Source organism: Buceros rhinoceros, unplaced genomic scaffold, assembly GCF_000710305.1.
Source record: "Buceros rhinoceros silvestris isolate BGI_N320 unplaced genomic scaffold, ASM71030v1 scaffold6454, whole genome shotgun sequence".
Classification (NCBI taxonomy): domain Eukaryota; kingdom Metazoa; phylum Chordata; class Aves; order Bucerotiformes; family Bucerotidae; genus Buceros; species Buceros rhinoceros.
The window spans coordinates 31,637-45,454 of NW_010407557.1; the positions used below are offsets into that span (position 1 = coordinate 31,637).

At 41.3% G+C, this 13,818-nt stretch overlaps 1 protein-coding gene across 2 annotated transcripts; it reads right to left on the reverse strand.

The window, feature by feature from the left end:
* Nucleotides 1–277: 277 nt before the first annotated feature.
* ANGEL2 (angel homolog 2 (Drosophila)) lies at nt 278–12,903 on the reverse strand. 2 transcript variants are annotated; one of them, XM_010134504.1, is made up of 8 exons: nt 12,474–12,903; nt 10,453–10,706; nt 8,191–8,260; nt 6,048–6,469; nt 5,084–5,210; nt 4,350–4,410; nt 2,703–2,866; nt 278–785 (listed from the first exon to the last, which is right to left on the reverse strand). In XM_010134504.1, the coding sequence occupies exons 1-8, from the start codon at nt 12,898–12,900 to the stop codon at nt 631–633; spliced, it is 1,680 nt and encodes a 559-aa protein (XP_010132806.1). In that variant the 5' UTR covers nt 12,901–12,903; the 3' UTR covers nt 278–630. The 2 variants fall into 2 exon arrangements, with proteins under 2 accessions (XP_010132806.1, XP_010132807.1); XM_010134505.1 differs by having other exon boundaries at nt 547–785; nt 12,582–12,696.
* Between the last annotated feature and the right edge of the window lie 915 nt (nt 12,904–13,818).

Here is a 13,818-nt window from a genome sequence, read left to right on the forward strand (position 1 = left end):
TCCCTACAGTAGATCAGTTAAGTTTTCATGCTCCTTAAACTTGGGTTTTATTTCAGATACTTTTAAAAACATAAGTATTTGCTTTACTGCAAAGCTGTCATCTTCCTTTGGGAGTCTGATCTTGCAGCCTCTGCACTGACCCCACTCCAGGTAACAGCAAATTCTTTTGCAGAAGGTATTTAGATAGAAGTGTCTACAGAACATGACTCTCAGCTCATTATAAAAACGTGGCATGCACACAAACTCTCTCCCCTTTACTTAAGAAAGCACACAGTTCTCAGAGAATAATCAGTTTTACTATGATTTACAGTAAAAACCATTTGCAGCATCTCCATGAAAAATAATGCCATCTTGAGACTAGCACAGATGGTTTCCATTATCAAAGAGGAAGCTAACGTAAAACTTTTTTTGCCTTTAAGACATCATAATGTAATTTAAATGTTTTTTTAAAAAAAACTCTTTAAAAAGTCTACTTTACACGACACTAACAAATCAGCATGCACGCAAAGTTGTTTAAACTGGACCAGCAGTGCTTGAAGTTTAACCTTTGAAAAAATAATAATAATTACATAAAGAGAGAAGGTGGAGAAGGTGAAGGGACCTTTACCTACACAAAAAGTCCTTTGGATGTTACCGTTCAATGAGCCTGAACTCTGCTAGCAATGGCAGGTGGTCAGAAGAGTTATTTTCATTGGGAAGACCATTAACAGTCCAAAGATCTTTCTCTGTTAGAAGTGCCAGCCTGCCAAGAAGTTTCAGTCCTCCATGAAAAGAATCCTCTGCTCCTGATTTAAAAACAACAAAAAAGGAAAAGTTCATCAACGTGGGCTGAAAATTGCACATTCATACCTATGCAGGAGAAGGAAAACAGTATGGCAGAAATAATCTGAAGTCATCATTGTTCTGTGCAAAATCACCATTAAGGTAGTTCAGAAATTCTTCTTGTTTACTGCTTCTCTCACAGTAGAGCTCTAAAGAAAGACACCACCCCTCCATTTTGCGGAGGGATGAACTGAGGTAGTAGTGAAAGGGATTGATTTGTTCATCGAACTCCCCTGAACGCACCTCACAGAGTCCAACCCTACACTGAAGCACAACAGCATTGCTAAACAGAGCTGACACTTGCAAAATTAAGCATCTTTTGAGAGTTCTGGTTCACATAATGTTTTACTTCTGTATCCTCAAGCATAGAGTTTTCCAGCGGGCAAGTCTTGCTCCCATGGATGAAAGCCTTCTGGATTTCCCTTCCTAGCTATGTTCATCATAAGAAAGGGATCTTCCTCCATGATTTCCTGCTACCTATTCCTATAGTCACCTAAACACCTGTAGGCACATTTTAAAGGATTATCCCAGCAACTGCTGAACTCCTTGGATAGTTCAACAGCTCCTCCACTCTCTAACAACCCAGCAGTTTGCTGCTGCTCTGAAGAAAAGCTTTTTTACTGCAAAGATGTCTCAGTAGCTCTAAAGCCAGATTTATCAGTTGTCACAGCAGCTGCATGTCTACAGAGCAGCAGTTTGTTGCTACTGAGAGACTGGTCTGTGTGCAGTGATGAGTGGAACCAGCAAAACTGAGTCCTGCAGGACTCAGGTAGATAGTGAACCCTGCTTTCAGAGCAAACCAAATACTTGGCGAAGCATGACACAGACTAAAGCATGAAAGTTTTTTTTAAAAAAACCAACAAAAACACAAACCAAAACCAAACAAAAACCCCTTTAAATGGCGGAAAAATAAAAGAGCACATTTAATACTTGTTTAGACTTCGACAACTTTTAATATAGAGGCCCAGGTCATCAGAAAACTGAAAATCCAGACTATTACTTAGTTTCTAAGAACTAATTAATAAAAACTACAGCAGTTTAAACTACTTGGACAATTCAAGTTTGCTCCTGTTCTGTACTGAACGTGGGGTGAAGATTCTATTTGAAAAATACACGCAGAAAGAAGAAGGGGCTGTAACTCTGCTGGGGCAATGATGGTGCCACAATTACATAAGCAGGTGAATAAGGATTCAGTTTTGCACAGGGACGCGCTCTGAAATCACGCAGCATGCAGAAGTCATTTAGATGCTTCTCATATCCCAGTTCTCCAGTTAAAGCTTTTATTTCTGTATTGTGAAGCTTTTGTAATTCATATTTTACACAAACATGACAAATTTAAGTCTGGTCTGAAGGAATGAGATGAAGGTGGGGTTTTTTTGTGCGTAAGAGCGAGCACAAAGGCAGTGAAGGAGAGCCCTGCGTTAGCCATCAGCAGACACACCCGCAGAGGTACCATGTCTTTCTTGCACCATCTGGTGAGTTTTAGCTGCAACTGCAACCGAGAGATTGGATCACTGCAAATACCGCTGTGTTGTAGGTGCGGCCACAAAGGTCCTGCACCAGTTACCGACAGCAGGATTCCTCCGGTGCTGCTCACGTTGTTCTGTAGCCTCAGCTCTTCTCTTCCTGCCGAGATGATGACTACAGGAACGTTCAGCGAGGTGAACAGGTTTGCCCTGCGTGGCACTACAAGTCCAGCTGCGGCGGGTCAACAAGGCCAGCCACGTTTCTCAGGTAACAGCTGACATTCAAAGCGCTAGCACGAACCTTGGAGGTACTTCAGATGGATGAAGCTATCACTGCATTTCCCTTCAAACAGCATCCAAATGTTCCATTTAACATTTGTGAAAAATAATTTAGATGTTAGTTGGTTTCTTTACCTGGCTGGGTGGCGGTTTCATCATTTGCTGCAGAATAGAAAATATAATCCACAGTGACAGCACTTCGGGAGTGACAGGTTGTTACTTCTGGTATCCCGGTTTCAGGAAAGTAGTGAGAATAGACTGAAGACAGTTTAAAATGATGCTGCAATTTTGAAGACAACCTAAACATGAAATAAAAGAAAATAAGTTTATCTTCTTGTCTTTCCTTGAAAGAATAAGCGATGAAGAAATACTAAATAGTTACTGCATTCTGTTTGTAGCCAGGATCTGGACATGCAATCGAGTGTTTCTCTTGTGCAGTCAATCCCACAGCCTTTTGTGTTAGTGGCCTAAACCTCCAAAGGCAAAATGCAGGCAGCTTTTTCCAGTAGAAGGCAGATACCCAAAAAGTTTGTCAAAACTGGCTTAACTGACACTTTGAGTATATGTAGCTTTCACTTCCATCCACACTTTGTAAGATTTCACGTGTGTCCTCATTCACCAGTCTCTCCCCAACACAAGGCTAAGTGTCCGTGACAGCAGCTTATATGAAGGCAACTGCCTATGGACTCATCTAAGCAGGACCTTCAGCATACAGAGAAATTAAGATTTTTAGGGGTTTTTTCTTCTCTAAACTAAAGCTCGCCTTACATGGCTGCATTTTAAACCTGGAGATGCAATGTGTTCTGATTAAAAAACAAGCAATTGAAAAAACCAAACCAAACCCCAAATCAGCAGGGGCTTCCTGTCTTGTTATCTACTTCTCAGAAATGCCACTAAACAGCTTTTTGATCCCCAAGGGTTTTAACATAACTCCCTGCAGTGGTATTAAGGTCTTATTTCTGGGTAAGAAATGGCTGGCTTGGAGCCTGACATCATACATACACAGTCGGGGCAATCTTCGACCAGCCTGGTAAATGCAAATACATTTTTCCTTACAAAAAGCAGTCACTTTTTCCTTCTCAACTGTCTAGTCATGGCTTCCTCATTCAGTTTAAGAAAATGTTTTGACTAAGAGTTGTACTATCAAATGCAAAATACTCCAATTTTCTGGGTCTCGAGCTTGAATTCACCCACAGAGCTCTTGACAAGGAAGTTTTTACCATCTTTCCAGTTCCTTTCCCTCCTCCACCCCAATTTCACATTGCATTATGGGATTTTATTAGTGTCCATAAACCGTTATCTCAAAAACGGTAAAAAAGAGAAGTGCCAACACTTAAGCAACGGGACGACACTGAGGTTTTTGTTGACAGTTCCCCCCCCCCTTAAAAACAGTTTCTGCAACTGCACCAAAATTCACAGCTTTCCCACAATGTCACTACACAGCAAGATGTCCTGTTCATGTCAAAGAGTGACAACAAATGTCAAAAGCATTCTTTTAAAAAGCAGAGTACCCTCTGAACAGCACCGCCCCTTGCCTCTGCATTCTGAAGTAGGATCTCCAAGTCCCCGTAAGAACATGCGCTCCTTTATTGTCTTTTGCTGTCTGATCAGCCTTTTCATGTCTAAGCGGACAATGATATTTTTGCCAGATGGGCAGATCAGGTTGGGTGACCATCTTGTATCCACATCTGGAATCTGATATAAGTTTGGTCTAAAAACAAAACAAACCTCCTAAATTAGGAACCAGCCAAGGGCTTCCATTTTTTCCCCCCCAACACGTACTTTTCAGGGGCTATTACAATCTCCTGTGTGTTGTCCAGTTTTGCTGCTTCCATTTTTTCTCCTGCAAAATAAAAATACATTTAATTACCATTTAAAAATACGATGTAGGCAAGACCAATATTGAAGAGCTACAGAAAAGCTACAGGAAAAAATAATATCTTTAAGTACACTTATTTTTTTTGCAGCAGGCAAGATACAATTCACAAAGCTGGAGTAAATTCTTCTGCTCCATTAGTAAGGTCCCCTCCAAAGACTCTTTCAAATTGTCCCACTCATTTAAAATGGTTTTTTCTGTCAAAATAAAAATGGTGGATGAAAGGTGCAGCAGTACTTCGCAAGGAATTACTTCCCTTTCCCACTTGTTCTATAAAGCACCGGCACTATAATACATCAACGCTGAAGCAGAACACAGGTTCATGCCACATACATGTCCTGCATTCCTCCATCTCTCTTCTTCCAGCGACAGCACATCTGGCTTTCGTGATGCAAACACAACAGTTCAAATATTATGCACCAGCTCCTGAATGACAATTTCTAACTACAATCTTCTAAAGATTCAAATCTCAAAATGCTTCTGTGAAGAAATAAATTTTCACTCTAACAAGCCCAACAAGGAAGTTTTGCAAGCTCAAGACTGACTGTTTTTCCCCTGGTAGAACAGAAACATCTGGTTTTCAGTGCTTCCTGAATTACGTTTTCAAAGGACCACAAAATTCATCAGCCCAGAAACTGACCTGCTTTTTCTTCTTTTTGTTGCTGTTTTATTTCATATACACAGTTTTGGGAAATACCTAATTTTTTTGGCCAAATTGGGATAGATAAGATTCTTTGTCCCCTTGGAAACTGTTCTTGTCCAGAGACCTAAGAAAGACAACATGAGCTTTTTTTTCAGACAGAAATCTGATTCAAATTAACCCAAAACAACCCCAAAACCTGAAATGAGTGGGCATTTTTTGTGAAGTTTAGAGTTTAAGGCAAAGAAAACCCCCAACTTATAATGGCTTGTCAAATCTTTGTAAAAATAACAACACCCCTTCCGTACACCCCCTCTATTTACTCTTACCATGTTTTTTTGCAGCATCAATTTTTCAAGATAGATAGTTCTTGTGACCCTAAGCTGAGAGACTACCAAGAACACTTTTAGAAATGTAACATATACAGTTCTCTTGCAGACACTCACTTGTATCTTCATCTCGCTTTGTCTTTTATTCTTCTGGAAGCAAGTCAAAGTGGGGCTTGAAGCAGCCACCCACTGGCAACAGACACCAGCGAGGCTATTTGTTCATGTTCTCTCATTGTACGTACTCCAGCTACTTTCTATTAAATAGCATTTGACGCATACAAGCTATGAACGAGAGCTTACAGCAAAACCCATCTACCCTGAAACAGTTTCAGCATCTCATTGCATTTCTGCTTTTTTACAATTACTCAAGCTACTGTAATTCAAAGTTTATCTAAAATAAGAGTAATCTTTCCACAGAGTACGCAGTAGGCATTTGATTAAGTAGTTATTTTATCGTACTTAGGGACTGGGACACTCAAACACAGTGAGACAATCATCCTGTGGATAAAAAGGAACTAAGGTTGGTACGGCAGTGGAAACAATCACAGCTATGGCGTGATTTCAATATTTCTATTCAGTATTTGTCTTTAGTCAGCATTAACCTTTTTTGGGGAGAAGTGAAAAGCATTGCCTACCTTCCCTATAGCAAGCCCTTCATAATTTAACTTTCCTTCCTTTATAAATCTGTACAACGGAGAACCAGGAACAGAATTGAAGTCGCCACAGATGATAATTGGACAGAAGGTACCATCCTTCTGAGGGGCAACGCTAGCAATCTCTGCCAGGAGCATTGCAAGTTGGGTCAGTTTGATGTCCCCTCGCCTGGGGTTATACAGCAGATGCGTGTTGGCTATACAGATTGCAGCATTAGTTTTACAGTGAAATCTAGGCTGCAAGAGCAACACCAGTCCAACGTTGTCCCTGTCCAAGAGTGGAATATCATGGCGAAAAAATTCCACAGGGTTTGATGAAATCAGGCTAAATTTGGAAGTTTTGAAGCAAATCGCACAGCCATCGGGTTTTCTCCCTGTCCTCATTTTATATTCACAGTGATACCCTGCAAGAAAGGCAATAAATAAATTATAAAATACCATTGGATAAATAGGGAATATTAAAAAAAAAAAAAAATAGAAGAACCTCACGCTACTTTTCTAAGACGGCAGTCAACACCCAGTCTGAGGTAAAGACTATGTGAACCTCACACAGAAAAGTAAACCCAACAGTCTTTGTCTCCGGTCTAGCTTCAGTTTAGACACTGCAGAAAACCTGGTCTAATACTTTTTGTCATGTGCAACCATCTACATACTTTAAGATACCCAGCATGTTCTTCTCTCATGTGGAAAAAAGCCAAACCAAAACAATTTAAAAACCCCATGATTCACACAGAAGTGGACTTGTGTACTGAAACCTTGCTGGATGTTACCACAATGGTTTAGGAACAATACCAGGGAAGCATTCCAACCAAAAGCAATCATCACTGTAAGTCATAAATCACTCTCTAAAATGACTCATAGAACAAAGGTCTCAAAACATATTTACACAATTATGTAGTTACCCAGTTAGCAGCAAGCTTTCAACAGGGACTCTGAGACACTTACGCATGACAGTATTGGAGTTCAAACAAATCCACCTGAAAATGGGAATTTGCCAAGTTCTTCAATGTATGCAGAGATGAAATGCAGGTTTTACTGAGACCTTACCTGCCTAAGAAAAAACTAATGATCTTGAAACACTGTCTAGTTCTTGCCATTTTAAAATGCTTCTCTGCCCAGCCCACGCCAAACAAATTCACGAGGTACAGCCCCATGAAATGGAGCGCATCGACCTCAGAGCTCACACCAGTGCTGCAACATGGGATTCCCACTCCTCTCTCCCAGCTCCAGCCATGTGCTCCTGCAATTTATTGTGGAACTTACTGTTAACTCAGTAAGCCAACAGAAAAGTAATCCAGGAAAACAAAATGAGTCTGGATAGTATTCTGCTGGACTGGTGGATTTCACCAGGATAAAGGTCTAGTGAGTGCCAGAACCAGCCCAGGAGAAGGGGCAGGACATGCATATGGGAGCTAGGAGGGGGAAAAGGAAGAAGTACAGCAAGCTCCAGATCCTCAAGCATAGCAGCAGGAGCTCAGCTGCCCACATTAGCATGACTTTACAGCATTGTTTCACATTTCAAGTGGATTTAAATCAATACAGCATTACTCTACCTTCTTTGCAAGAACTCCATTCTGGGAGCTAGATTACCTAAAACTAACCAAGAAAGAAGTATCAGTCCAGTGCTGTTCTTTGAACTGGCTTCTCCTGGCATCAGACAACTACCAGTGCCAGGAAGAGAGCGGGCTCTGGGACTGGAAGGAGGTGTGGAGCACAAAAGATTTAGCTCAGTTTAAACCACCATGGAATCACACCCCTAGCAACATGTTCCTTCCTTAAATTCACACAGGAGAGTGGTAAGACAGTGCTACTCAGGCTAACTGACAGTACTTGTATAAAAGCTCATGAATATGAACTGACCACAGATCAGATTGAGTGCTGATACTCACAAGGTTTCAGGCCAGGAAAACACACCCTAGAAAAGCTATCCAACAGGAATACTGGTGGAGAACACTAAGGTAGCTCCAAGACAGCACTTGATGAATTCATAAGAGGGGATACACAACCATGTTGCATGTGATGGCAGGAGACTTGATTCTATATTCTAAGAAAGGGGTTTCTTTTGAGAAAATAGTACTAGGGCAGGGAAGACGACGATGTATTGGTGATAAGAGTTTTATCGTACCCAGGGATTCCAAACTTGACTTGATCTCTTTTCTATAGTGGTCTTCCTGGACTTCTTGTAAACACAGTACCTAAGGCAAAAGTTTACAATTAAAAGATATTAGTAAGTACATAAAAATATTACCATATCATATCTCTGTTGGCCAGTCTGTATAGGTATAAAAAAAATTCAGAGGTTTTTTGCCTCCATAATCCTATGAAAGGATTCATGCTGCTATAAAAAAAACGTTCCTTATGACTGTGAAGAAGGGTGGGAGGAACTGGGGCCTTTCTCAGATACACATTTTCAGAGGTGAAATTAATCAAAATAATAAAAATAATCAGAATTAGACCTGCTACTACATTCTCAGCAGTACAAAGGAGGGTAAACATGAGAGCAGTGGGAAGAAGAGGCCAAGGGCTCACTTCTCAATTAACTACAGTGTGGACAACAATCTTCCATATTATAACAACCTGAACCAAAGGTTCACCTCAAAACGATCAACCTCAAAATACTCCATTAAGTGAGTTCTGAGCATCTTAGAGCCTTCTCCCTGTACACTGCAGTAACACACAGATTTGCAGCCACCTTGGGACTGTGATGAAGGACTGAGTTCCTGAAGGGTAACGGGTTAGCACTGCTTGCTGAACTGCAGCAGACTCCACTTACCCAGCCAACGCTAGCTCATTCAAGGGCTCAAAGGAGAACCAAATCTCAAGCAACATTCTGAAGCCTCTGCTTCACTTTAAAGTTACAGTTCAAAACAATAAGTATGTCCTTTAGCAAGAAATTCCTCTATAAAAGGGCACCTGCACCCACTAGGGCCTGTGAGCAGCTGCTTATCATGATTTGATGCAATCCCAGGCATCACCTCCACCCCAATGCTGCACTGGGTGGTCTGCAGCCTTTGGCAAGAACCTGAACTGAACTGCTCTGTGCCAGAGGGGCTGGCTTTGGCTCCAACCCTTCCATCCTGGAGAACTGTCACCACTAACAGCATCAGGCAGATCCTCACCAGACTCTCTCTGCCCAATACTCCTCCTGGAAAACACACTAATGTGCCTCACTGTAAAGATACATACATACAGTATGTATAAATTTATTAGGAAAGAAGGAGGAGCTTGAAGGGGACTTTAATCTCCAGCTTCCTGGCTATGCACTAACATAACTGCATTTTTTCAAATGGTACAGGGCAGTTTTTCTGTGGCTTCCCTCATACAAGTACTTCCATGTTTCCATACTGTTTTCTGACACCAACAGCCTGGATTCTATCACCAACCTTTATAGGCCTGAACAACAACTGAAGCAAAGCATGTGACTTGACATCCTGATTAAGATTAATAGTAAGTGGTAAGTTCCTCAAAGACAGACAAAAAACCTGCCACGACCAACCAGTACCACAGTAAGGTATTTTTGCAGACCCCACTATGCACAGAAGTTGTGTCTCGGTAGAGAACAGCAAGCTTGTTCACAAGTCAAGTGGTGCAGAGTACCAGAGCAAGAGAGAAGTGAACACCTGAGAGGAATACCTTTGACCAGAGTTTCACATGAATGCTATTAACACCTTCGTTTTTCTCTCGGCCTTGAACATTAATCCAAGAAACTGGACATCCACAGAGCAGCCTCATCACTCCAGTCCTCATACAATCAAAAAAAGTAAAGCATTTGAGTCTGCCTTCCAAATACAGCATCTAGACTTGGTTACCAGCTCTCTATTTCCTGGTCTAACAAATGGCTCTGAAAGATGAGCAGCCAGACTTTAAGAGTTTTTGATTCATGGAGTATACAGACACTTGGTGTAACTACTACCTAAACAAATATGAAGTCAAATCATACACCTGGAAGTTTAAAAATGCCATTATTTTTCCACCATAAAAATCTCACGTGCAAGATTAAGAGTTTGTGAATAATGACCAATTATTCAACCTTGCATATCCTTTGCACTAAATAACTTCTGGGACAATTAAAGAGAGACCCTCTTGCTCCAGAGCTTCCTAAACTGTACAGTCCCATGAAAGTCCTGTCAAAAAGACCATTCCAGGAAGGTATGGACAAAAAAGGCAACCGTGAGCGTAAGTACTGTAGAGTTTGCCTTTGCTGCAAGTTCAGATCACACAGAACACGCTGCATAACATAAATGAAAACTACTGTTAAGCAGGACATAACTAAAATGCTCAGCTGGCATCTCTAGACAGCCCACCTATCAAAATACGGACCGGTAAGAAATTGCTGCTCCAGTTTATCAGTTCTTAAGAAATAGCCACATGCTCATTTTTTACTCACATCTGCATCCAGCTGTTTGATTTCTTGTAGAATGTTGGGAAATCTGTATGTCCAGATTAACAACCGCTGCCTGCAGTGTTTGTAGAGGTGGGAGTTATCTTCTAACAAATTCTGTGAGAGGATATTGTAGGACATGACTGTAAAATCAAACTTTGCCTCACTGTCTGTATTGCTTTGGTCAGTTTCTTTATTTTCAAAGATTTTCATTGTTTTACTGTGCTGACAGAAATACTCCCAGCGTCTTTTGACGGTTCCTGTTAAAAGCACATGAAGCAGAACAAGTTATGTAGTGCACTATATGACTTCTTACTGCTCTTAGAAATCTTCATCTTTCAACTTGCTTACCACGTTATTTCAACAGCTATCTGTCTTTTAATTTGCTTAAGCAATTCTAAGAGCTTAATTGGATTAGCAGTGGTTTAGACTCTCTGTTTAAGATAATTTCATATAAGGATCCGTAAAAAACAAGCAAACAAAAACTCCAACCCCAAAACACAGCATAAATGCATCCTGGATTTCAAACTGCTTTGAAATCACAAAACTGGCATGTTTTAAGGAGACGGCTGCAGTCAGACTACACCACTCTTCGCCCTGTGGAAAGGCTGTCAAACTGGTAAACCAAATCCAGTGCCTTGACAAACCCTTACGCTGCCTCATCATTCTATCAAAGTCTGTAAGACTAGATCCGTGCATCATTAAGCATCCAATTATTTTTCAGACATGTACTTCTCATGAACAAAGATGCCTTTCAGCCTTTATCCCAAACTCATCTGCGGGCGTGCTGAAGTCCAGTTAGCTGTGCTATCAACCAGTGACAGACTGCAGCGACAGCTGTTAGTATCTGCCGTCTGGGTAGCAGATTTCATCCCTGCACTAACATTATTTGGACTTTATCTAGTATTTGCAATGAATACAGCAAGGCTTTAAGTACTGTTTCTAGCATGGAGAGAGGCCACAGTGCCCTTCATCAGGTATCTTTATTTACAATCACCTTACAACATGTAAACAACATATAACTAGGAAGGAGCACAATGCAAAGCACACTCTCAGATAAAGAGAGGTCTCAGCAATAAAGGGACAAAGCAATCTCCCTTCCTTCACCTCCTGATGATGAAATCTGTGTCCAAAAGTCCCTTTGGGATGCTGATGGCCCTTTTCATTTGCAACATAACTTTCAGTTTATTTTGGTAAGGAAGTGATTTATGCAAGAGGGTGTTAATTTTGACTGTGCCCCTCTATTTGCTTCACAGTAGACAAAACTGTTAATATCCATAATAGTCAGGAGAACATTTGGATGGTATGTAGAAGATTGTATCTGTAATGTGCTAACACAGACACTCTGAAGTTTCATGGAGGTCTGTTACTGAGCTGGGGGGACATCTTTGCACTTCTGGTTGCATTTATCTGGATAAGTGCATGTGCCATTTGCTCTGCCAGTCGTGCTCTGACACAAAACTTGCTCATGTGACAGTGCAAGAATAGAGTTGTAAGAACAAAACCTGGCAGCCAACACCATTAAATCACAGTCTATTGATTCTCAGTTATCTAGGTCACAGATAACCGAACTGGCTCAGAAAGAAGCCAGTTCTGGTCCAAGGAGGGCTTATGAGCTCAGGTACAGCACTAGGAATGGAGCTGTACCACTGCCAGCCCAGCTCAGTGCACAGCAAGTCAGCTAAATCTTTTTGCTTTAGGAGTCCCCAAGTTAACAGACACGATCCGGCGGCAGACACCTGACAGTTGTCTGAACCAGCTCAGGACTCCCCAGCTGGGCAGTCCCCCCATAATGGACTGTGTTCTACTGCCCAGTGCAGTGAACCAAGTCCCAGCAGACTGTTTGCCAGCACAAAACACCGGTTTACAGACTGAACAGCATGACAAAACTCTAACATTTGAAAGACAGGTGGTTTCCTGAGAGAGGAGCCAAGAAAAACAGTGACTCAAAAGGCACAGGCAATATTGCTTCTAAACTTGTCAGCATTACAAATAAACAAGGGAAACGAGCTAAGAGCATCCTTTACCTTTTTTGCTGCTATGTTTTTCTTCGTTCTGTGCTACAGACAGACACAATGCTTCCTTCTGATCAGCGGAGCTTGTTTCTTCTTCAGGAGTTAGAGTATCATGCTGGCCACTCAGTCTTCTCTTCTTCGTCCACGGTTCTTCCCCCTCAGATTTCATACTGGGGTTAGGTAGGTGAAAGCAAGAACTTTGCGTGAAGTTATCAAGCTGCCAGTTAAAGTTCTGAAATTGTCTCCAAGGTCCCAAAAAAGAAGGGTGTCTCCAGTTTACTGAGAAATCAACTGGAACAGGAAGTGGAAACGAGGTCCAGGGGCAGTGTCCAGCCCATCTCATACAGCTGGGAACGGGGCTGTTCCAGGTGAGTATCTGAGAACCGTTCCAGTGGGTGATCCAGTCTCTGCCCAGCCTCTGCATGTGACGGGGCAGCATGGGGGGTCTATCACAAAAAACACAAGTTTCATTACTTACACTTAACTACTTCTGGATGTACATGTGTTATCCTGGTCATGACTTATACAAGATGTTCTTCCTCTACAGGTTGACACATACAAGATATTTAGATCTTTTTAGAATCATACAAGATATTCAAACCTTTATCTAAATGATATACAACGTGGAACTTTACAAAGCGATCTTGTACCTTTTTTTTCACCCTTCAGATTTACAAATGTCACTTAATTGCCGAATTCTATCCATCTGAATAACTTTATTTTCTGCCTTGTTGAATTCATCTATCAGATTTTTCAAGTGCTCAGTGGGATGACTTTATAAAAAGGTCATTTTTGCATGATTCACTGACTTTATGATAAGACTATTTGAAAGGAATCGGAAAACCACTTTCCTTCATGCAGTCAGAAATCTGTTTAAAAAGCCAGTGACTTGGCTGAAACCAAGAAAAAAACCCAGAGATACTAACTCTCACATCATCTCTGGCATCAGCTTATAGACCAAATTTGTATTCCTATTTCTTTTCCAGGTAGGAAAACTGCAGCTTAGTGATTAAAGCCATGAAAATAAGGAGGGGTTTTACTTTTTTTTTTTTCCAGGAATAAAAAAAAGTCCATGTCTCAACAAAAACATAGGAAGGAAGCCCGAGTGACAGCAATCTATCTCTGCTTCCTCACTGTTTAAATAAGAAGGTGTATTTTGAGCTTACAGGCAAAAGATATCAAAGCTTGGTATCAAAGGTATCGAAGCCTGAAGTTGAACTAAAGCAAGAACTTCCCAGCTGCCATTCAGCCTAAACACAACTCTGAGCAAAACCGGCTTGTCCTGCAACAGCACTTTCCACCACAGCGCACCAGAAGCGGCTCGGCCGACACAGAAGCTAAACACGCCCCAGCGCAC

Bases quoted from the DNA above. Each gene is read 5' to 3' on its own strand.
- ANGEL2 (XM_010134504.1), bottom strand. From the start codon at position 12,900: ATGCTGCCCCGTCACATGCAGAGGCTGGGCAGAGACTGGATCACCCAC. The intron at 8,261-10,452 runs GTGAGTAAAAAA...CTTTTGCCTTAG, and splicing joins TCAAACAGCTGGATGCAGAT to GTACTGTGTTTACAAGAAGT. The intron at 5,211-6,047 runs GTAGGCAATGCT...TGTCTTTCTTAG, and splicing joins AAGGGCTTGCTATAGGGAAG to GTCTCTGGACAAGAACAGTT.